Below are 25539 nucleotides of genomic sequence, written 5' to 3'. Positions count from 1 at the left end.
CACACACACACACACACACACACACAACTGGACAGCTACAGCAGATCCTTGATGTACTCAGCAACTGTTTCCACACCAGGGCTTCCGTCTGCCCTGTCCCCAACCCCTTTCTGCAGGCTGCTGTGTGTGGCCACGGGGAACCTGTACCTTTCTTCTTAAGGAATGCTCTCCTGTTTGCAAGCGGGCTCTGGCGGACCCGGGAATTCTGTAGAAACTTCACGGCTGTGGCAATCTGGTAGGGGAGATAAAACAGAGAAGAAAAGTAAACCTCATTAATCTGAAATTTCAAGATTAAAAATCCTATGAGTTTATCTCAAGTCCATACAAAGCAAGCATACCACTGTGGTCAAATTTATAACCAGTCATTTCTTAAATTTAAAATCTACCTGAATGAAAGACTGTTATTATTTCCCTATCTTCACTGGCTTCTTGTATCTGAGCCTGTCAAACCTGCTATAATTGTTCCCCATCCTCTCCTAGTCAAGCCTCATTGTGTCACTGCACTTGTGCCCATGTTCTGCCCTCTTCTATCTTCCTGTCCCTCTTCTACCTATCTAAATATTACACACATACACACACACACAGCCTTTTGGTAGCCTGTTCTAACTTCTCAAAAGCCTTCCTAAAATAAGCCTGCCATCTCTGATCTCCCTACTCCCTTCAATTCTTCAATGCATGTAGTGTGTACTATATTGAAGACATAATTATGCTGTCTTCTAATGTTCAGCTGCCTCCCCAACTACATGGCAAGCATCTAAAGGGAAAAGACCATGCTCCTCCACAGAGCCTGGCCAAGTGCTGAGCACACCCCAGATGGAAGGGATTATAGAAGGGACAACATGCACAGCCACTCATATGGTCACATCAGGCAATGGAACTGAACTCTGAGGAGCTGCTTACAGAGAACAAAGTTTGGGTTGCCACGACTAAAAGCTGACAGATTAGCCAATTACCTAGCTACCCCTGGTAAAGAATACATATTGGTTAATGAAATCTTCATATCTCACAAATCAGGCAAGTAAGGGATGGAAGGAAAACTGTTCAAGGTTCTTGCCTCCACATCACTCAGCACACACAAAGCACATTTACACGGATGCTGGTCTGCTCTCCATCTGAGACAGGAGTGTGATGGGTGGGAAACAGCAACCTGCCCCAGATAGAAAAGGGGCCATTTTAAATGACTGGCATTTTTCCACCTCATCAAAAGCAAAAGAATAATTTGGTCTCACATTACAGGTAAAGTCAACAGGCCCTGCAGTTCACTTGGAAGTTGCTGAAAGAAAGAATTTTTAATGAGCCAAATATAAGGAAGTTTTCTAAGATCCTTCAAACTAAGGGTAGCAGTTGGGCATAGATTCAAACAGAAAGCACTGTGACTATAAATGAAATACAAGTTGCAAATCATCTCTTTCCCATATTTTATATGAATTTAATTCTGAGACCAGACCGGCTTCTCTAGTAATAAAAGATGTTGTGGATAAACTAGGGTGGGGGTTAAACTAGGTAACTCCCCTATATATTTCTCCAATAATCACTCTTCGGGAGGCTTAACAAGACATCCTCCCTAAAGGATGAACTCAGGTTCCTTGAACTTTTCAGATGTAGACCTGTCAGCAAGATGACACACCAGTGTTGCCTGAGAGCCAAACACAGCTCCCTACCAGTCATGATCTGTCCAACACTGAAAACCCATTACAATATTAACCAGCACCACAAACTTCAGTGATAACGAACCAGTCTGGACTACAGAAAAACTGATGCTCGAGATTCTAGAACCCCAACACTGCAGATTCACCTCAGGTTGTACCAAAATCAAGAAATTCTAACAAACATCCACAAAATGGACACACTTTAATGAAGAGATGGGAGAGGCTGGAGAGGGAGGAAAGATAAAAGAGAAATAAGAAAAGGGAACAGGTAGGAAGAAATGAAGAGAGGAGAAGGAGGTATTAAGACAAGAAGAGAAGGCAGAGGAGAAGTAACAGAAGGGGGAGAGGAAAAAAGGGGAGGGGAGCAGTAGGAGAGGGAATTGATGAAGGAGGAGATTCAGGAAAACCAGAGAGGAAAGGCCCATGCTCTGGAAAGAGAACGGACGTTACAGAATCACAGGCCACACAGGTCAATGCCAATCTGTGTGGCTCAGATGGCTCAGGGATAATTGTTCTTCACCTGGAGAAAAAATACACCTTCAATACACAAGAAAATTACAGTGTTCATATCATGCAGCAGTCTGTGCACACTCATATGTGTACCAGGTGTCGAAGGAAATGTGGATGAACAGGTCTTAAGCGGTAGATGCTAATAGCACAGCTCCTATCATTTACCCATAGAAACATAAACCTTTCCTTCACCCTTCCAAAATTTTCCATGGCAGAGAAGGAAAAGAGAATCCCACCACTAAAACACATAGGTTTCACCTTGCTTTTTTAATACAGTCCTTGGTATATGCATTTCTGGTCAGAGAGCAAAGTTCTGATGGGTTTAATGGTGCACTCAATGCAGTGCTTGGCGCATTCCATCAATTTTTTTTTTTTTAAAAATTGCATCTCTTATTTCTTTAAATACATTAATCAGCCTAGTGTAGGCAAAACGGATCCATCGGACAATGCAATAAACATGAATTATCATCTATCCAACACGCATAATGGCTTAAAAATACATAATAGCAGGTGTAGTTTAAATGATTAGTTATTACACCTGTGGTGGGTCTGATTCAATTGGGAAAAATCATCTTTAATAGGTTAAAAGGTTTAGATCACCATGCTTTTCTTAAAGTGGCTGTAGAGAGGGGATGATGGAGTGCTCTGTCATTAGTAATTCATTTAAGAAAAACGTGGGGGATATAGCAAAGAACAGCATAAACGAGCGAATCCAATTTAAACATCAGGTAAAGTAGAAAACACCTTTTAAAAAAGCAAGATAAATGAATTTGGAAGGGAGATGAAATTGACATATTTATTTTAACGGGAATTTGACAAAGTCCCGGCACACTTCAAACTTGCAAAAATATGAACAATTTCTTGTAAAGTTTCCATTCACTAATTTCAAGTCATATAAAATGATACTGCCAAACACCTACATAAAGTATATTTGGGGCTTGTTTATGTTCCTCTTGATCTTTGTCTGAAAATGCAGGCGACAGGCAAATCACATATTTAACAGCATCGATATCCCTACGCCAGATGCAAAAATATAAAGCACCCAAACTAATAGCCTCAACATAATGTGCTGAATAAGAAAGATACCCAGGTAAGCAGCTACATGTAAGTGCGAGCATATGAAAACCTTTCTCCTCCTTCCACTAATTATTTCTTCACCTACTCTTCACTCTTCTCCGCCCCACTCCCTGCGAGGATCCAGTATTGCAACAGGGGGGAGAACGGGCCATCCAATCTAGAATTTTATAAGCGTTATGATTCATACATAAAAGGTTAAAGACTTCCCAAAACGCTTTTCCCCATAATGCAACAATTTTAGCATCTAAATAACTGACGGTGCACTCAGTCTGTCTTTCCTTCCCCTCTTGTTGGACACTTTTCATTAACTTCATGAAGCAATTCAACCCCCTCTTCCCTCCGAAAACACCCCACATACACAACACGCTTTTGTTGGATTAAATGATGGGGTGCCTGCAGCCTGTCCTGTATTATCGTTTGATTTTCTAATTAGAAAATGAATGTGACTATTCATGGGTTATATTTGTGCCCAACTAAATTACATAAATTCAGGCCAAATCTTCCGCCTCAATGTCAAAGATGTAAAACGGCGGCAGGAATTTTATTGCACATGTTGTGGGAGTGCAGCAAGCCAGAGAAAATTCTGGCACAAAGCACCTGATACCATTGCCTAGGCCACTTGCTGTTGAGTGGACTTGCTGTTGTGTAAATATGGACTTGGCTTCCCTTTCTCTTACTCTTACACTGACCGAGTACTTAAAGAGTATATTTGAATTACCAGTAGCTAGTTTACTAAAGGAAGCTCTGGTGGCACAGTGCCTAAGGCATTTGACTGCTAACCAGAAGGCTAGTGGTTCAAACCCGCCAGACACTCCTCAGAAGAAAAGTTGGGCAATCTACTTCTGTTGTGATACTGCCTCAGAAACCCAAGCAGGGGTCACTATGAGTCGAATTCAACTCAATGGCAGTGAGTTTGGTTTTTGGTTTTTAGTTTACTAAAAATAAGACTAACTCACAGGGAAACAGGAGCAAAATTTCTCACTTCCACTACTCTCCCACCCTCCCCCAAACAAAGCAAAACAAAACCACCCTGCAACTACCAACTCCATTAACTTTAGGGAAATTTGATCATTTTCACTGCTTATCATTTAAAGCTAGAAGGTAAAACTGAGGTGCAGAGGAGTAAATTCTTGTTTCGGCCATCTTGTAACAATGGTTACACTGGAGTGACTGCCAGCAGGTCAGAGAAAAAGGGGGGCTTCAGGTTGAAAAACACCTTCGAATCCAAGACGATTGGCCAATTGAGAGAGATTTGTGTTTGAGAGAGCAGGATTTGTAACTGTATAAATCAATGGAATACAGTATACTCGGGGGTTATCTACTATGAACTATGGGCTGTTAAATGCATTGTGGAGGATAAGTAATCCCTGGTGAGAAGACTCGAGGTTCCTGACAGTCTTCACAGAAGAGATGCTTCCTATGTGTTTGAAAAGACCTGCCCATTGTAATCTTCAGGATGCACACTTTCATTTCTGCATAACGGGGACGGGAGAACAGAGCCTGTCTGATAACGACCCAGGGGTTGGAGCGAACCTTAGCACTTTGCACCTGATGCATTGTCTCCAGTGACACTTATTTGGAATGCCACCAATTCCACCATTCCTGTGTACTACACACATCTATCTCCTAACATGTGAGCATTCATTAGCCATTCTAAAATACTAAGGATATTCAAAAATTAGTGGCACCAACAACCAAAGCCAAGTCCTTTTTAAGCCAGAGAGATCACAGATAGAGGGCAAGAGGAAATGACCACAATGTGGGCCTGAGCCCCACTCCAGCGCAGCCCAGCTCCACGTGCACTGCTTGCCCTGCTCGGAAGAACGAATTGCCTGTGAAAGGTTCGTCCGCACCTACTCTAAAGTAGAGACCCGGAATCTTGTTAACAAGCGTTAAACCAAAGCCAACGTGAGTTTTAACAAGGATTGACTTTAAAAGCCAGACATTACCAAGAATGAGAGAGCCCTCTTCAAACAGAAATGGCTGCTTTTTAGTAAGAAATCAGTACTCTGTCAGGAGTTCCTTGACAAATATGGTCATCGGTGGCACAAGGAAATAGTTGCAAAGCAGCTGTTAATCAGAGAAACACATCGGAGAACGCTGATGCTAGCACTCGTGAAAAAATGCAACGGGCTAATTATGAAGCTATATATCTCACTAAAGAGGCCGTGTTCCTTGTGACTGCAGGCAGAGCGCTCACAGATCCAGGGTCCTAGGACAACATAATTCTGGTCTTCCGCTTCCAGACTCCTCTGTAACCTACCGTTCACAAACCTGGGCTCTCCATTCACTTTCTCAATGCTACATGCTCTCTTTCTAGCCAGGGAACAGGCTGGGGAGGGAAGGAAGCAGGGGCAACCACCAGCCACATTCCAAGGTGCTGCACAAATACATCCCAAAGATGGCAGAGCCGAAACCTGAGGAAAAGGAAATTTATAAGCAAGCAAAAGAAAAGACACAACAGAATCACTATTCTAAGTGTGGCAGGAGAGCAAACGGGTGTAAGCATCAATTGAGGAGGGTTGCCCCTTGCCGCCAAAATGAAAAGAAAGGATAAAAAGGTGCAATAAAACAAATAGAAATTATTGTGTTTGAAATCGCAAAGGGAGACTGGCAGAGAGCTGCTCTCTGAGCATGAAATCCAACTCAGGAAAGCCAAGGGTGTAGCGGCCAGGTAAGAGGGGAAAGTTAATATGCAGAGGAAGGCTCAGTCAGCCAAAATTCAATACAATACTCTGCAAGGACAAGGAGGAAGAAGGCTCCCCGAAACCAGACCAGTGGGAGAGGGGAGGGGCTCCACGGAGCACTCGGAGCAAAACCAGTGGAACGGCAAGAGGGGAATAACCTTGAGGTGGACGAGGCCCTCTGCAGCCCAGCGCAGAGCCAAAGTGCCCCCTAGCCGGAGCCGGCAGAGGCGCAGGCCGGCGGCGGCCGCTCCGCGAACGCACACAACCCAAATGAAGTGTTTTCACTCAGGGAAAATGAAATGTTTTGCAAGATGAAACAGAATGAAAATTGAGGTTTTAGGTAATTACTAGTTGGCATTTACATATCACAGGCTGGTTCAACACCTATTCATTTTCCTCTTTTATTTTCAATTTTTTAAAATTGCTCATTAAAAATGAACAGATGACAGTGACAGGGTTTTGTGTTTTTTTAAACACTCTTTCCCCTTCTCTGAGGGTTACAAAATCAAGAGGCATTTTTAGTCCATTTATCTACAATTAGTACATGCACACAAAGGTATGTTTCATTTACATTAAGGGGGAAAAGGAGAAAAGAGTCAACAAAAGCCAGGAAGTTCAAAAATGAAGACAGGGAGTTGTACTTAAGGCAGGCTCCGGCACCTGGGGAAGCTGGCACTCGAGGAGTTAAAGGAAAGAGACTCTCTTTCAACATGGAATTTCCTGGTTTTTGTCATTGTGTCCTTCCCATTGTTGATCTGGGTTACCACCCTCTACTAATTAAGCTTGTGGGCCCTAATTTCCTTTGTTTTACTTTCCTCTGCCTTTTGTTTTTCACATTAAAGAAATAAAATGCCTCTGGTAGAGTGCACAAGGATCTGCCTGAGAACATCGCATACTTTAAGGTCTATTGTGTAAATCTGCATTTAGGGCATTCTAGGCAGGCATTACTGACCCTTGTCTCTATTGAAACACATTGACGTATGTAGTAAAAAGGCTTTATGAAAAGTGGTAAGTTCACATGTGCAAAAACTACCTTTCAAAGTGAAATATCTCTGCCATTTAAATTTTTTTTCTTGGCCCTAGTCAAAAATATTGTGTGAATGGCTTGCCAGGATGTCATCGTTTTGTTATTGTATTAGTGTTTCCAGAAATGTATGTGAAATAAAAAGCATCAGAAACCAATATGACAAGTGACAGTGATTTCAGGGACGTATGGATGACTTTGGAGAGGCTTTCACATCCAGCCTAGTACTCTGGGTGCCAACTTCCAGCCTGGAGGGAAGTGGTGCGGCTGAGCAGTAAAGCCTGGACCGCAGAGCTGCCAGCCCCGTCTGACTCCGCCACAGAAAGAGCCGGAGCACATGTTAGCTGTAAAGGAACTGAAAACCCCTGCTTCGAGGTTAGACTATCAAAGCTGCTTTTTAGGAAAGGCTGAAAAGGAAAAGGATTTTCTTCTTTGGGGAGAAAGAAAAGCAAATTTAAATGCCTTGTCCCCATGCATCCCCACCTGAATTTAGATAGCAACCCCTCTAATTTTTGATGCAACCAACAAAGCAGTTACCCAAAGGGGGGGAGACAAAAGGGATGACATTTGCCTTTTCCTTGGCTTTGAAATCCAACTGGCAGCCAACTGTTTGAAGTCCTGTTTAGAGCAGAAACTGTAATAGCCTCCATACTGAAAAGAGGAGGAAAATGCCATTATACACGGATCACGGTGGCAGTGACCTCAGCGGAGAAGGCAAACGAGCTGGCTGTGCGTCTGAGGTTCGGCCAGCATGCCAGGAGCAGAAACGAAAGGTTTCCGTGCCACCCACAAGTCGCAGGAGTTGGGTACTTGGTCCCCGGAGGCACCAAGAAAAGGCAAAGGGTTCAATTTCCTAACACGGTGTCTTTCAACAGCTCCTTGTCTGCTCCTTTTTCCAGTTTCCCTTGGTTTTCTATTTTCTACATTTCTCTAATTCCCTGTGCTGTGAAAGAGGAAGCAAAGAGCACCCAGGCTTCATGCTGTAAAATTAATGAAGGTGTCAAGCTGTTGAGTTGAATCACTCCAAAGGAATGTAATGACTCAGTGTCCAAGATGGTCCCTAGGAGAACTGTGAGCTCACACGGTGACAGTGGCTGGTGACTCCAACACTAAAAATATTTAGCATGCAGTCCCCCGAACCTTCCTAATGATGCCACTGCCTCCATCATGGGCTGAATTTTATGCTTTCTGAAGGTTACTTCTCTTAAACAGTAGTACCTTCAGATGCTCAGCGGTGAAGTGCTACTTCAGTTTCCACCTCTTTTGCTGTCCAGACAGACAGAGATTGGTGACATTCTCTCTAGTCATGCACTACTGAGCTATGGAATTAGGGAGGGGACAAAGAAAGGTTGTGCCACAGATAGTGGCAACTCCAAGCCTCAAGTTCTTTCTGGGGGTTAGTCACTGAATGGATCACCACCAGGAGGCACAAGGCAAGGTCCCTTTACCATGACTTAGCATCTTCTCCTCAGAAGGCAAGAAGGTGGGCTCCTGAATTCCCAGGAAGACAGGCTCTGGACCAAGAAATTCTACCTTCACCCTGCATACAGCACAACACTACATCAGGACTCACTAAATAGTTCTCTTAACCAGACATCCCATGAGAAAAACTGATGTCAAAAAAATAGGTTTGAATATAAAAAAAGAACTAGTCATTGCCTAGAAATAGGCCAAATCCAAAAGATAGTGAGAAAAGAATTTGAAATGACAAATGTGGGGAGCTAAAGATCATCTTTAATCTACTGGGAGACAGAAGGTGGTAAACCATTTAGATGTAGTAATAACAGAAGTCCTCCAAGTCCTAGCTCCTGGTAGTATTTTAGATACCTCCACGGCCTAAGAAAAAAAAAGTAGGTGTTCCAAAAATAAAATTCATAATAGAATAAGAAGATAGACTCAAAAGTCTTCAAATTACTATGGTCAGATGACGTCAGCTTCTCTCAAAAAGTCAACCTCGTTACCAAGCAAACAGGTCCCAGAAAGTGGATGGGAATAGCTATCCACCTAGACAGAAAGATCAGTGGAATCAACTCTGACAGTAAGTGGGTAACAGATATCGGACTTACCTCACAGCCATATAAAATAAGCTGGTGGTCAGGTTCTGTTTTCTAAGACATGGGTATCTAACATACCCTCTTTAGATGACTTTAGAAGTAACTAGGGCAGTTGTAGTTCAGTGGCAGAATTCCTGCCCTCCATGTGGGAGATCAGGTTTGATTCCCAGTCAACCCACTTCACGCACAGCTCCCACCTGCCTGTCAGTGGAGGCACGGGGGATGCAGTGATGCTCAACAGTTTCAGGGGCGTTTCCAGACTAAGACAGGGCAGGAAGAAAGGCCTGAGAGTCTACTTCCAAAATTCAGTCAGTGAAAACCCTTTGGATCTCACTCACCAGTCTGATCCACAACCAATCATGGGGATGGCGCTGGACTGAGCAGCATTTTGTTGCACTGTGTATGGGGTCACCATGAGTGGGGAGCTGACTCAATGACTGCTAACAATAAAAGAAGTAGTTTATCCACACAAAGTATAAAAAAGCCAAAGACACTATGCACCTAACACAGACGATAAAACAGTGATCTTATTTTTTAAAGACTTCTTTCAGAAGCACTGAGATAAGGACCATGGAACTGATTTTCATACCCATTTATCAGATTTTACCCACAATCTACATCTTTAGTACCAAGATGTAAATTCAGAAGAGAAACTCATCAGTAGATACCACTTGCCTCCTCTGATAAGCCTCAACTTAGAAATTCCCAGCTCATCCAGGAAATCCACAGCACACAGAATCAAATGGCAATCCTCATGGCTTGGAACCATTCAGCAACCTCTCACTGACCATCATGCACGTTTCTTTTATAACAACCACAGCTGCCAATAAATAAATGTGCACTTTAAAAAATAAATGATTCAACAAGGCCTACCAAATACCAGCACCATCTTAGCCACGAGCCACTGTACCTACCTACAATGAATGGGAAGTGGAAGACAAGGGTCTTTAAGCTTTACATCTGACATTTTTACCAATCTTGGTCACCTAGGAGATGCCAAATGAGCACTTAATTTACTTATAGTTAATGCAAAATGTAAATAGTTCTCACCATTAAGCAAATCAGTTCTATTGAGCATCCTCATCCTCCTCTAAATCGATGGTAACTCACTCAAATTCCTTCCAGCCCTGTCTGGGGAACAGAGACAAGGTCACTTTTTGTTATCTGAAGGGTTCTGAATTACCACCTTGCTCTGCAACCTTCTTGATCCTCCACACTCTGCTCACAGAGTGAAATACTTTGAAATGACAAAAATCCCTCAATTTGCTCCACCAAGCAAAAAAGCTTCCTGAGACATCTCTCAGGGTTTTCTGCTGTCTTTGCTCTCCCCCCGCCCTCCTCCTGCCTGTTTAAACACATGGATACACAGAGTTATTAACTTTTACAGGAAAACCAAATAAAATAATGTTGAAGCAAAAACGCAGTGATGTAAGGCTGCAGCTAGCACCATTCATCTGTGGGAATCCGATTAGCGCGCGAGTGGCAGAGCTACCTGGAAAAGTGCTCACAATCAAATAAAAAAATGATACCAAAACATTAACCTGATGGCTAAAAACTCCACATTTAAACAGTTAAAGTAATAAAGAAGCTTTTATTGAGTATTTTTTATATTTCATTATGCCCCAAATTGACGAGGACTCCCGGATACATTTTCTAGACTTTTGGTTTCTCAAATCAAATGCTCTTTTGGACTCTTTCATTCTTTCTTTCTTTTTTTAACTAAAAGGAAACAGCATTTCTTGGGAATCTGAATGAAAGGATGAAAGCTTCTCCTACGATGTCGCTATCAGCCTTGAGTGCAAACAGACAAACCCTGCAACAAACAGAAGCCTTTTTAGGGTTATGTACTTTAATTCTAAACCTGCCCATAAGCCAGCAGACAATTTTCTCTATAATTTTACTACCCATATTTTCTCACTTACATACACGTTCTGCTCAGAGCTGGTCAGGAACAGAACCTCACAGCGGGCAGAATCGTTTCAAGAAAGCTGCACAGTGGATCCAACCCTGACACTAACTCGTCCTGAGCCCTAACCTCTCAATTCCCCACTCCAGCACCTCAGATTCCTTCATTTCTATAAACTAAGGGATCACATGGATGGCCCTTAGGACCCTTCCAGCTGGGACATTTATCATTTTGAAGTTTACTCCATGAGGCAGCATGTGCCACCTAGGCCAGAAGAAAAAGTTTAGTTCCAGAAGGGTCAAGGCAAAGACTCTTTCAGCTCTCCAATCTCACCCAATTTAAAAAAAAAAAAAAAAATGTTGAAAATCAATGGAAAAGGGAGAAGGGAGAGAGAACAGGAAAAGAAATCACTGCTGCCAAAAAAGAGATTACAAATCCCATCTATTTTACACATAGCAAAGCTTTACTCACACTCCTTACTACTTATTTTATATACAACTCTAACAAGCTTAGTTATCTTGTGCCCAAATCACAGAAGATTTAAAAACTGCAAATGAGAAAGGAAGAACGAGCCAGCTGGTACAGGGACACTTATAGAACAAAGTGATGGCATGAAAAGCCCAACAGCAAATGACAAGAGAGAACATCTATGGAAAGTAAACAAAAAATTCAAAAAGCTTATTAGTTTGGGGTCATTTAGCACAGGTAAAGTCATTTAGAATAGGACAAGTAATATCTGTATTTCAACAGGTTTTGAAAACAGAGCTACACTTCTTACAGCACGATATAAACATGTACATCTAAAATGATGATACTGACTCATCAGGATTAAATTATATTCCAGGATTAAATTATATTCCAGATCCTCTGCTTAATAAAGCAAGAAAGTATATAATCCATTTTATACAATTCCCAGCCAAAACTTTTTAAATGTTCTGTTTGTTTTGTTCTCATATGGATCTCGACAGTCATCCCGAAACTTTGACTATCCAGAATGACTCATTCCAGGAGGGTGCCAGAGATTGTGGTTTTCCTGAGCTAACTGAACAAGAGCAGTTTATTCAAGTTAGATTAAGAAGTAGAAAGCCAAAGATTAAATGAATAGTTACTGAGCATGCATTGGGTCCTCACAGTATATCAGGCACTTACAGAATCAAACCATTTGAGCAAAGATGCTGCTTTTGCTATTATAATCCAGGGCAAGGAAAGAGGCCAGAGACAAGAGTCTCAGGCCATGCCATCACACACATGATCTAGGCCTGTCCTCGTCAATAACCCTGACAAATGATCAGTGAGCCTTCGCTTGAATACTTATGATGAACGGGGAACTCACTCTCTCAAGAGAATATAAATTCATTTTCCGGAGTCCTCCTTTAAACTAAGCTGAAATACACATTCCTGAACCTTCTATCCATTGACCCTAACTCTCTGTAGAAGAATACTAACTGGTCCTTTTAAAAAAAAAAAAAAAATGCTGGGTGAGAAATTAGAATAGGCCTTTGTCACTTGACTACCTTTCTCTAAAAGCATTTCCCTTACTCTGCTTATTAACTAAATGTGAACACTGGTTTCACTGTATAACAGTTTCACAAATTCTGCTCTTAAGCTTGGTAAGAGCAGCCTTGCCCTTTCTGGGAGAGCCAAGGCTACACCTGTAATGTCAGAATGCATTAGCAATAATAAAGGCCACAGTAATGCAAGAGACTACTTCATGCACACGTCATTCCAGAATGGCTAAATTCAATCAAATATGGCAGTGCTTCCTACAACAGGGCCAGCGCATGTGACGTGGGCCTACTTACTGGAAGCTGCTGCAAACAGAAAGTGAACGCTCTGCTTTGAGATTGTAATGGACAGGATTTTACCAGCCCATAAGTGGTTTGGCATCCTTCTTTCCTAGGAATTACCTAGAAATCCATTTAACATCTGAAGACTACAAATGAAACTTCAGAAGGTTAAAAGTACGTGAAGAGAAGGAGAAAAGGGAGCGCATACTCTTATCCTTACTTTAAATGTATATGATTCTTATAGGGAGAAAAGTAAACTCCTATGAGGTAGTCATCAAGAATCAAAGTGAAGATGAGTTGGTTGAACTCTAACTCAGTCACCAACTTCTTCAGTAACTTTCAGAGGGTTAATTACCTTTCCTGTTTCTGTTTCCTCATCTGTAAAATGGAGCTAATTCTGCTTAAAGACTCACCAAAGTATCATAAGGAATAATTAGTTGGCATTTATATAATACTTTTCATCTTCAAAGTAGGATTACTAGACTAAAATAAGAGTAGATGTGGTTTGAAAAATAATCTTTTTAAAAACTAAAATAAAGCACCCAAGCAAATTCAGAGAAGCAAAACAGGCTAGCAACAGCTCGAAGCAGACAAATCTCTATGCCTGCATTGGACACCCCCTTTCTACCCTAATTGGTGGTTGCACGTGGAGGAAACATTTTATTAGGAGGAATGCAAGGCAGTGGATAGAAAATGGAAAAAGAGAGGGTAGAAAAAAGACATGAAGGAAAGTAAAAGAGAAGAAAGAGAAAAAAATTAAAATAAAGGGAAAGAAAGATCAAAAATAGCAAGGAAAAAAAGGCAGAGAAGAGGCTTGATCTTACCCCCTAGAAGAGCAAAACCAGGAGGAGAAGGAAAACCATGGAGAAATGGAAAAGAAAACTTCACTTAGGAACAAATTTTTTAAAAAATTTATCCTCTTTTCAAAGAAAAAATGTTAAAAGTAAAAGGGCAAATTAAAAAAAAAAAGGACAAAGAACAGAGGATAGAAGAAAAAGCTTTCAAGAGTGTGTCTGGAAACCAGAAAGCTGGAAAAGAAATCATTAGCAAGTCCATAGTGCGTCTACAGTGATACAGCGTGGATCAATTCATTTAACGCTGCCCTGTACATTTACAGAAAAGTACCTCTGATATAATAAAGGCTCATAAACACGCAGAAATTGGGTTAGACCCGTTTCGAATTCCTGCCAAACAATGGTTCAGAAAAATGAAGCTCTATTTTAATTAGCTGGATTCACGAGTGATTTGATAACAGCAGATGCTGTCTGGATGCTTTCAGCTTGATGGGCTCCACATACATGAACTTAAGAGTGGTTTTGATGCAATTAGGTACTTCTTTCTGCACCAACATGCCAGGCCCCAAGACCGGAGCCTATGTGAAGCCCCTACACTGTGTTGTACTTATCAATCAACATGTTAATATTTCAAATCATAAAGAGGAGAAAAGTGACCACACAAGATAAATAGAAAAGTAGTCTCTAAGTCACTGGTAGGTAACAGAGAATGCTCTCACAATGAGGCCTTTTCAATCCCAGGGAAAGAAAAGTTGGGTCGCTGAGAGAAAGCCGCGCAGCGCAGTTAGTGCCTACATAGAAATATCCAATGCCAAAGTGGTAACACATAAACTGCATGCTTCCAATTTTGCAATTCCAGTCCAGTGTTACGGCAAATGATTAGTGCACCTAATGCATAGCCTGACCTGGAACTAAGTGGCCTTCAAAATGTCTTTGTAATAAGACATCCTATTATAGCCCAGATCACCATTCCCTGAGACCAGCGGTGGTGTGCAGGATCGCAACCCTGAAAGTCCAAGTATTCTCACCAGGTGCTTTCAAGCTAGGAACCTCGCTGCCCCCTCTCTCCCTTTTAAGCACTTTCTCTTCCAGAGAGCATTCTGTTTGCTTCTCCTAAAGCACTGCTGTCCTCTCTGCTCTGACCACTTATTGCACCACCACCCAGATCACAGAGCTGCTAAAGGACCTGCATACAGCCAGAGCAGCTTCCAGCACTGCCAGGCTAATAGGAGGCCCTGATCTGTTAATTACCTGTCAGTTTGTCACGGCTGGGCTGTGTGAGGTGGAGGAGGGGGAAGGGGTACTGGGGGGGAGCTCTCTATTCAGTGGTAAGTCACTCTTCCTGAAATTTGGAATTAGGCTTTTCAGTGCTTCATCCCCTGCTGGATGGCATGCAGCATACAGGATGCAGGAGAAAGAAGTAAGAGTTTGGCCCTAATCATTCTGGGGAGGGTGAGGGGTGGGCACTTCCACCACAAGCACACAGGAAGAAACATATACACCCTCACTTTCTCGCCGAGAGGACAAACCGGACATAATGACCTTCACACCATATCCCCTTCGCCGGAGCTAACAAGCTGAGCGCTGTAAATCAAGGATGAAATCCCTGTGCCAGGAAAGCAAAGGAGAAGTATTTATTCTGCAAAGAGCCCAAAGATGCTCCGGCTTCTGAATCAGCATTTCAGGGTTTGGAAGGCAGGAAGCTCACTGCCGGCAACTGAAGGAAAAAATATACATTTATTATATATAGGCCTTCTTCTTCAAAAGTTATTTATTTCACAAAACCACTCTGCTAAATAGATGTTTCAATCTAATTGGAAGGGCAATCTGCATATTGTAAATGCACCAACTGACAGTCTCCTAGAGTTTTGCTCTACTCAACAGTTTACAGGTTCACTGATGGTAGATTTCCTAACAAATATACATACAAGAAAGTGAAAAAAGAGTATGGAGGATTTACTTTCTTAAATATATATATATCAGCCCCTTGTAATCTCAAAGTAGGGGCAGGGGATCCAGGCTGTGAAATGGAACAGGCTTGCAATCCCCTCAAGGAGACTAAGCCAGTCCTGCAGGAAGGAGGCTCAGTTCTAGGCAACTGCTAGGTCACAAGGGTCACTGCAGAGTCCCACCCACCATAAGAGTTCCCTTCCCAGGGGAGGCAGAGAGGGACCCGACCCCTACTCATCTAACCCTTAACTCTCCCCTTTCCTATCCACATCCCCAAATTAGCCATGCTTCATTAATAGAGATGCAGATAATCACAGATCTAAATAAAGGTTTTTGACAAGAAGCAAAAAGAGACCTTATAAATCAAATAGAAAGATTACAAAAAAAAAGGAGAGAAAGTACCCAGAGCAAAAGGTCAACCTAAAAAATAATTGAGGAAATGCGAAAGAAAAGGGACAGGTCACGACTGCCTATAGAGGTCTGAACATTTCTGTTTGTAACTATGGGTTCACAGCAGAAAGTAATTTATGATGTAGGAAGAGACACAGTTCTAGAGAAGAGAAGTAAGGACAAAGATTCTAGAATCCAACGTTGGCCCAGGACTTATATACCTACATTATATTCAAATTAAATTTTTGTTTAATACCACTCCCCTCATTTCAAGAAAAAAAAAAAAGATTTTATCTTGCGAAATGCTGGCTCTCTGGGCCCACAAAGATCCCTTGCTTCCTTAAAAACTAAAGCATCTTCTAGTTCACACAACTCTTTCTGTCCTTCCACACAGCCACAAAGTCATAGGGTGTAACCTTCATTAAAATAAAAAAAAAAAATTCAAAGACAGGGCAATAGTGTCAGGCCTAGCTTTCAACAATGGTGTATCTAATATAATAACAAAAGCAGAAACAGCAAAAGACAAAAAAATAAATGGGACCTCATTAAAATTAAGAACTTTTCTCATCAAAAGATTTACCAACCAATGGCTCTGATCAGAATCACAATAGAAAGTTCTGGACAGAGAGTGAGAAAAAAAATGGAGAACAAAATTCAAAATCATGAAAAAGACCAGACTTACTGGTCTGATAGAGACCTATGGAACCCTTGAGACTATGGCCTTTAAACACCCTCCAAGCCTGGAAGTGAACCCACCCCCACAGATCAAATTTCAACCAAACAATAGGCAAGTGTCTAAAGTGAGTAACAACACCCAGGAAGAACTAACTCCTCAGTATAATCAACCAACCACAAGAGACCAAAAGGGCAGCATGTGCCCAAAAACACAGCTCAGAAAGCAAGAAGGGGCAAAACAGAAGGACAAATGGAAATGGGGAACCCAAAGAGGAAGTGGGAAGAGTGCTGTCACACTGAGGGGACTGCAACTAACGGTCATGAAACAAACCAAAATGTGAATAAAATCTTTGAGTGGAAAATTCATTTGCTCCGTAAACTTTCATCCAAACTACAATAAAAAGTAAATACACACACACACACATATTACCAAAAATATGAGATTAGGAGACTATCTTCAGAACCCATATATCTGACAAGAATCTAATGGCCAAAATAAATATGTCAACAACTTAACAACAAAAAGACAAATAGTCTAATGATAAGATGGGCAAAGGACATGAATAGACATTTCTCCAAAGACAGCATTCAAATGACCACCAAACATGTGGTAAGACACTCAGCATCATTAGTCATTAGAGAAATGCAAATCAAAACCACAATAAGATACCATTACACTCCCACAAGGATAGTGAAGATTTAAAAAAAAGAAAATAACAAATGTTGGCAAGGATGTGGGGAAACTAGAACCCTTATACATTGCCGATGGGAATGCAAAATGGTACAGCCACTGTGGAAAACAGTGTGGTGGTCCCTCAAAAAACTAAAAATATGACCTAACACTCCTAGATATATACCCACAAGCCCTGAAAGCAGACTCAAAAGGAGACTTGTACATCAATGTTCACTGCAGCACTATTCACAATAGCCAAAAGGTAGAAACAATCTAAATGCCCATCGACAGATTAACGGGTAAGCAAAATGTGGTACATACATACAATGGAATACTACTCAGCCAGCAAGAGGATGAAGTCTTGATTCATGCTACAATACAGATGGTACTTGAAGACATTATGTCAAGCAAAATAAACCAATCACAAGAAGACACATATTTTATGACCTCATTTACATGAAAAGATTAAAAAACAGGCAAATGCAAACATATAGAGACCAAAGTTTACTGGTGATTACCAGGGGTGGGAGGGAGGGAGAAAGGAGAATTTAATATTAGTCACAGAAAAATCGCACTGGTTAAGGGTAGGGTTGTACAGTTGCTTACTGTAATTGCTGTCAATAAGTTATACACTTGTAAAAAGTGAATTGGTGAAAGTTGTGTGATAGATATATTTACAATAATGACTTAAAAAAAAAAAAAAAAGATGCTTCTGAGGCTGCTATGTACAACCAAACACCTCATGATTGGTTTGGAGGTTTTAGGGTCATGGTTTCATGGGACTTCCCAGTTAACTGGTCTAATAACATGCTTAGTGCTTCTGTTCTACCTCCTGGTTCAATGTGTAGTACCTGGGGTCTTCAAAGCTTGCAAGTGGCCATCCAAGGCACAATAATTGGTGTCTAATCACCTGGAACAATGGAGTAAGGAGAGTCAGGAATAGGAGGAAGGCATGGAACGTGCAGTGTACTGCCCCCATGAACAACTGCCTTCTTTGCCATGAGACCAGAAGAACTAGATGGTGTCCAGCTAATATTACTGAATATTTTGATCAAAGATTCCATAGATGAATCCTGATCAAAAGGGGGAAAATGCAGAACAAAATTTCAAATTCTCATGGACTCTAGACTTTCTGGAGCCATAAGGGTAGAACTCCTGAAACTAGTGCCCTGTAATAATCTTTAAACCTTAAGCTAAAAATATCCCCTGAAGTCTTCTTAAAAATCAAACAATAGTTTAGCTTATCTAGTAAAGAATGCTTGCCTTGGGCATTGTGCTTTCTTAAGAACTATCTATTTGGGATCAAGTTGACAGCAGCAACTTGAGGGACTGAATGGGAACCTTAGGAGGTGGCAAGTTTAGGTTGATGGAGGAAGAACAACTCAGAGAAGGAGGGTGGGAATGGTTGCACAACTCAAAGAATATAATCAGTGTCACTGAATTGTACACACAGAAACTGCTGGATTGGTATATGTTTAGCTGTGTAGATTCTCAACAACAACAAAATAAAGAAAATCTAAAGAAAAAAAAATTCACAGGTTCAGCTTCCCACTGAGAGAGAATGAATAAATAAAAATGAATTTGAAAGGGAATTCTGCCAAAACCCAAACCTCCCAAATCTGGTTTGGCCACATTCTTGCCCACAGCCTGTATTTCTAGGTGCCTCCCTACATTTTTCAAAATGCAGCTGCGCGCGGACCTCTTAAAATTCTGATTTCTAGCACTTATAATTACAGGCCGCTCCAAGCCAGGCTCCTTTAATTAATGAACCTGACTCCTCTCTCTTCAAAGGAAATCTGCATAAGGGATATATCACAGGGGTGAAGTGACCCCCAATCAGTGCTATCTGATCACTCTGCCTGATGGCAACCAGCACTCTGAACCCCAGAACAGAAGGGGGAAGTCGGTCCCTTGCCTCCACTGCCCAGCTCAACACAATCCACTGGGCACAAACCAATTGTGTAGTTAAGGCCATAAGACATTTCTTAGAATGTAGGGGGAGAAAAGAAAGCCTTCCTGGGTGTGATCAGCAAAATCCAAAGAGAATGAGGTTCTCCCTAGTGCCAGCATTTCCCTGACTTTGGCGAGAAGGGACCATTTTCATTTTCTTCCCTCTGCTGGGATATAGTGTGGCGCGTAGGTAGGTAAAGAGAGCCACTGTTCAGGGCCAGACAAGTGACATTGGCAGCAGGCCTTTGAAAACTCTGGAAAAGAAAAGTCTCAACAGACCTGGGACTGACATTTGTCCCAGAGCAAAAATAACATTGGTAAAGAAAGGTTATGCTTCCTTAAAATAAAACAGGTGGAGAAGGGATAATGAGTGAAGATATGATTCATAAGATCAGGAGAAAAATCTGAGCTCAGCCCAAGAATGACAAATTGACCTCAATGTCTGTCTCTACTGGTCTTCACCTACTCCTTCCCAAATCAATAACCGGTTCCCAGTTTTAATGAATGAGTGGGTTTTCTAGCTGCTCTGGACAGCACCGCGGAATGCTGTTTATATCTGGAGCACATGCCAGGGCCAGGGCTGACTGTCTTTGGCTGCAATGAAGACTGGAAATGGTTGCAAACAGTTACAGCTGCCAGCGCAGACAAGGCTTAAGTCGAGTCAAGAAGATCCCAGGTAAAGTTTCCAGTAGGAGATGTGAGATGAGTAAAAGCCTCCAGTGGATCTGGCAGTAACGTAAACAGGTTTTGTTCAGGCACTGCCATCTGATAACCATTTCTCAAGGGTCCCTTCAGCCCAAAGCAAACTTAGTGGGACAATGTTTGCATTACTGACCAAATAAACACACCTCTTCTACAGGCAAAGAAAAAAAAATTCTCAGAACACGGACCTAGTAACCCACTTTCTGCGGTTTTTCCAGTTTCTCAGCTGTGATTCAGGCTATAAAATTTGACTGGGAACCTAGAGAGCTAAACTAGCTGATGCCGAGTCAATTCCAACTCACAGCTATCCCATGTCCATCAGAGTAGAACTGTGCTCCACAGGGTTTTCAATGGCTGACTTTTTTTGGAAAATCTCCAGGCCTTTCTTCTGAGGTACCTTTGGGTTGATTCAAACTCCCAACCTTTTGGTTAAGAACAGAGTGTTACCATTTGCATCACCCACGGACTCCACAAGAGACTGGGGTTTACAATCAAAAACCTGAAGTACACTTTACTGGCTTCTTAGTTCTTCCCAGGTGACTTTAAAGTCCAGATATCCAGAACTGAATGTTCAGTAACCTACTAGAAAAGGGGTTTCAACATTGCAGAGAGTTTCTGCTGTTGTTAATGATTTGGGAATAAAGGAGAAACATTGTAACATCAAGTGTCTGGTTCAATCTTAAAATCAAAGCAAGGCACCATCACCAACCACTGACCACGCACCTCTGTCTTGTCTCCTGTCACAGTCACCTGCTATCTTTATGCCCAACACCCAAACACTGACATAGTCCATCATCTCTGCTGTCCCATTAGACCCCATCTCTGAATCTATCAGCATACTGCAACCTGGATCCACGGGCCACACTGCCAGGTTCCAGGTTGAGCACACCGCTGAGTGATTACAAGGAGGAATCGCTTTCTTATTCTGAAGTCACTAACAGCCAAAGCTGGGTGAAGGATTTTTTAATTTAGTTTGGTTTCCCAACCAAGACATTCTCAAAGTTCACTGTTCTTTGAAGTGGAAGCATTTAATTTTCCAACAAACAAACAATTAGAAGCACAGGACTAGGGACACAGAATTGAAGACAAAGGTGGGGATGTGCAAAAGAAGAGGCACGGAGGTAGCTGAGATCAGGAATGTCCAGGGATTCTTGGCAATGGAGTGCACACTCGCCGGCCAGGCACTCTCTTTCCAGAATGTCTCAAGGGGAAATCACCCATCGATCCTACGACACACACGTTCTAGGACCAATCCCTTACCTCAGAACAGCCTCTGCCTCAAATTCCTGCTTGTGCTTTAATGTTTAAATTATTAAATGCATTAATGTATTTACATTATTCAAGTCTTATGTGCATTTTTCTAAGATAATTTATGTATAAGAGTTTGAATGTCCATGACTGTTAATGTCTACAACCCTTCCTGTTCATTATTGATTCTGGAAGAAAAAAAAAAAAAGCCAGAGTTTTAATGCCTTATTTTTAATGTATTAAGAGTCTGAATAAGTGCATTCTCTTTTTTCTTTTGTAATTTCATAATTTAAGTAGTGCATTTATTAAACTGACACAGTATGAATTGTGGTGAAGCCTGGCACGGCTCCATGCTGCCGGAGCAGCCAGCTGGAGGAGCGCACCCGCCTCTCCATGACCCGGGCAGCAAGGCTCAGCTCTTTCTCGAAGCTCCCTTCCCACCGCAACTGAGCACCTGAGGAGGACTGGCAAGGACCTGAAAGGCAACAGAGGAGTGGGAGGCACTAGCCAGATTTAGGATTTTGCAAGTCCATTTCTCCTCCCTCCTTTTTAGAGTTCTTGTCCAGATCCCTCATCCTCTGGCCTTCCTCACTGATTTCCAGAATACTATTAGGCTACCTCCTTTTTTCTTTCTTTCTTTTTTTTTTTTTTTTTTTAAGGTGGACAGGTTTCTGTTCATCGGAAGTCTGCATCTAGATGTGCTCTTGGCTACATCCAAACCTACAATCAGCACACAATTTTCAAGAACAAATGCGATAAGTTTAGCATGGCAAAAACAAGCAAACAATCTACTTTTTAAGCGGGAGCTTGAGATGTAGACAGACAACACTTTGAACTTGCGCAGGAAAACGAGGGATCTCAAGATGTAGACAGACAACACTTTGAACTTGGGCAGGAAAACTTTTTCTTCTGAAGTCCAGTTTTCCCAGCAGAAAAGCCCTCTTTCAACTATAGCCAGTAGAGCGACAGTGACACCCAATGGCCTATTAGTTCAATCCCAACTGAGCATTCCCCAAGGCTTTCCCTAGAGATAGATCTCAGGCCCAGAGTTCCTGTGTGAACTTGGAAGCACCAATGAAAATCAGATCTCAGCTGCTCATCAAGAAGCCAAATCGCTAATGGATAAATTTCCTGCTGATATACAGAACACACACACACCATTTGTAGTTACATACGTGTGAACAAACCACATGTCAGAACAGTGTCTTTCTGGTGGGGTGACGTGAGCACACGCATACATGCACAGCAGGGGCACACACACAAAAATGCACACACAATACAGGAAGTGGGCAACACTGAACAAGTCGACTTGGAGTGGGTGAGTGGATGCTAGAGGTTGTTCGCTGCTGTTTTAGGATATGACTGTGCCATTTCTAGTGTTATGTTTATTACATATAATTTTCCCCCTTTCTTTTTCCTATTTTTGGTATTACTTCTCTTTTTGTTTTCTTTTCCTTCTTCTTTTCTTTTTTGGCTACTCATTATCATTCTTTAACTGTTACAATTTATACCAGCATATAATGTTAAATAATTACAGGGAGCAGAGCTCACTCTAGTGAGGATATAAACGCGCTGTGGGAATCTACAGATTTAAACAAATAACATTCACAGTAGGGGGTGAGCGGATGAATTAGCATTAATATCCTGCCTGGGAGATCCCAGTGCACTGGTACTGCTTAAATACAGATCTTTTCTGTAACAGTCAATATGACAGCTCCCGGCAATACGGCCCCTTTCCTTTTCCCAGTCAATATAGCAGCCAGCGAAAATAGAAACGTCCCTATAGCAATCAATATAGCAGCCAGCTAAAATAAACCCTTCCCTTTTAAGGGCTATATAATAGTCAGCTAAATGGAAGAATTGGCACCCCTGCTGGATAGCTCAGCAGAGAAGCCAAGGAAGGAACAGGCCACGAGTACTACGTGGTCCTTCTGCTCCTCAAAGAGGCCCTGCCAGGGAAAAGAGAACACATCCAGAGGTAGGGAACAACAGGGAGCCTGTGAGGTGGTGCCCTGGGGAGGCTGCTCCCAGTCCACGAGAAAGCACCCAGACCAAAGCAGGCTACAGGGCACCCCTTACTAAGGTTTAAATAAAATGGCCAGAAACTTTAAAATCCTTATTTAAATTGACAGCTGGGACAGGGGAACATCTGTTGTCAGGGGGATCTGAGAATATCTTGGTTTAAACCCCTCACTCCATGCCCCACTCCTATCATAGGCCCAGAAGAGAAAAGTACTAAGCTAACAGCCTGTGGTTTTCTGTTTTCCAGCAGCAGGAATAGTGGCTGTGTCAAAATCAGACATCCAGCCAAATGGGTGAAAAACACAGCATTCTATGTTTAATGCTGCCCAGCATATATATATAGAACTCACTTTTAAAATGTGCAGCCATCAATTACATACTGTGTGATACCATATTTTCTCCACTCACAACATAGAAAATACTCTCCTTCCTCAGATATACAAAGGAAAGAAGTTTTATTCTAACAGAATTTAGAGAGGATGGCTCATCTTGAAGGCCAAAATGAACCAAAGGCCTTGAAACGAGAAGAAAAAGAAAAACAAGAAACATGATTAGAAGTTTCTGTGTTGCTAGATTATGGTTCTTTTTCCTTACAACTAGTTACTTCTAAAATTAGTGCAGTTGGGTATAAGGATTGGACAAATGTAGGCTAGAACCACTGACACCAGTGCAGGTTTCCAACCAAGGCTCCTGGGGCTAATGCTGGGATTGTTATACTCCAAAGCAGATGAACATCAGGGCTCCACCCTGCCTTCATTAAAATTCCTCAATCTGTCTGCCATCCTTTGGGTAAATCCACAGAGGGTCCCTGTTTCCCCTGCCAGGTGTTTAACACCCAACGATGCTCATGTCATCAATCAGGTGACTTAGTCAAGCGCCACAGTGTCGAGAATCATGAAAAGAGATTTTGCAAGTTCTGGTTTGAGTGCTCAAGTTCTTAAAACTTCATAAAACTGGGCAGGTAGAATTCCAGGTAAGTAACATCTTAGGAAAGAAAAGGGTTAACATGATCAAAGCCTTTTCACTGCAACAAACATTCTGAGAATGGACATCAGAATTCATAGGTAAGGCATTTGACTGCTAACCAGAAGGCTGGTGGTTCAAACCCACCAGCCACTCTTCGGAAGGAAGACTGGGCAATCTACTTCTGTAGCGATACCACCTCAGAAACCTAAGGAGGGGTCACTATGAGTCGGAGACAACTCAACGGCAATGAGTTTGGTTTTTTTGGTTTACGGTTCATAATAAAATATTCCTAGGGAAGACCTAGTGCTCTTAGTCCTACAGTGCAGTGGTTGTGGCAGTCATCTGAGGGAGGAAAAAGGTAGTGGGGAGCTCTGGGATGCACCCATTATTGTGCAAGATGTAGTATCCTAAACAGTGAGGGGCTGTTATGATCTGACATGGCACTTAGCTTCTAGAGCTACATCCAATGAGCACTTTATAAATTCTGACAAGTGTGTACATTTCCATTTCTTAACCACACACAAAAATTTAAGAATGTACCCTCTCAATCAGATAGCACTAAAGCTTGAGAGAATGCTCCATGATGTTAGCAAAAACTACTTCAACTACAGGTGCCATTATAGTCCTCACAGGTTGGAGGAGACAGGAAGGAAAAGAGACAGAAAGAGAGAGTAATGAAAGAAAATAATTATGAAAGGGAAAGAGAAAAGAGAAACATGATAGAAAAGATTAGAGGTAACAGAAGAGGTAGCAAAATAAAAAAGAAAGACGAAAACCTCACTGGGGCATTTATAGTTTAAAGCTTTCAGGGCATTTTGTGAAACGACAGTTGCAATAAAATAAACAGAACGGTGAGTCATCTGGTTTCCAACTTCTGAGTCAAAAGTGGCTGTTTCTATACAAACTGAGAAGCTCTGCTCTGCTGACTGCACACTTAACGATGCCTATCGATGCACCACAGCTACCGAACAGGATGTGGAGAGAGAGGACGAGGGGGTGGGAGTGAGCATTGTCTTTACTGGTCCCAGTGTCACTGCAAATAAAGACTGTCAAGATTTAAACCATAATAATGGAAAGGCTATAAAGGTCTCAGTTATAATGTTTCCTCTGATGGTCCCTTTCATAAAACGCCCTCTTTATGTGGCCTACATGGCAATAATACACTAAACATCCGCGGATGTGTGCACCAGAGGGAATGCTGCACCCTAAGTCCCCAGTGAGAAGCAAGGCAGCAACTGTGCAGTACAACTCCTTGGCTCATCAACACCATCACATGATGTGTATGTGCACACATGCACGCAAGCATCAATACGTTCATTCCACAAAGATGTAGAAAGAGAGTGCCTACTTTCTGCCAGGAGTTGAGCAATGTGGTATATGGCCCCCTCACAGAGGGTTCAAGAAGCCCCTAGGTGCCAAATAGGAGCTCTGGTAGTGCAGTGGTTAAAGTGCTTGGCTGCTAACCAAAAGGTCAA

At 42.0% G+C, this 25539-nt stretch overlaps 1 protein-coding gene across 1 annotated transcript in view; it reads right to left on the bottom strand.

The window, feature by feature from the left end:
* PEX14 (peroxisomal biogenesis factor 14) overlaps nucleotides 1-25539 on the bottom strand; it is a 271924-nt gene that overhangs the window by 169173 nt on the left and 77212 nt on the right. Inside the window, exons 2-4 of the mRNA XM_007942619.2 lie at nucleotides 22944-23025; nucleotides 21421-21551; nucleotides 148-232 (exon numbers count right to left, since the gene is read on the bottom strand). Of these exons, the coding sequence (XP_007940810.2) occupies nucleotides 148-232; nucleotides 21421-21551; nucleotides 22944-23025 (298 nt within the window). The remainder of the gene's footprint in view (nucleotides 1-147; nucleotides 233-21420; nucleotides 21552-22943; nucleotides 23026-25539) is intronic.

The sequence above is a fragment of the Orycteropus afer genome, unplaced genomic scaffold, assembly GCF_000298275.1.
Source record: "Orycteropus afer afer isolate SDZICR_OR568_19922 unplaced genomic scaffold, OryAfe1.0 scaffold00094, whole genome shotgun sequence".
NCBI lineage: Eukaryota > Metazoa > Chordata > Mammalia > Tubulidentata > Orycteropodidae > Orycteropus > Orycteropus afer.
Note: the sequence above shows the minus strand (reverse complement) of the source record. Positions and strands in the feature narration are given on the sequence as shown.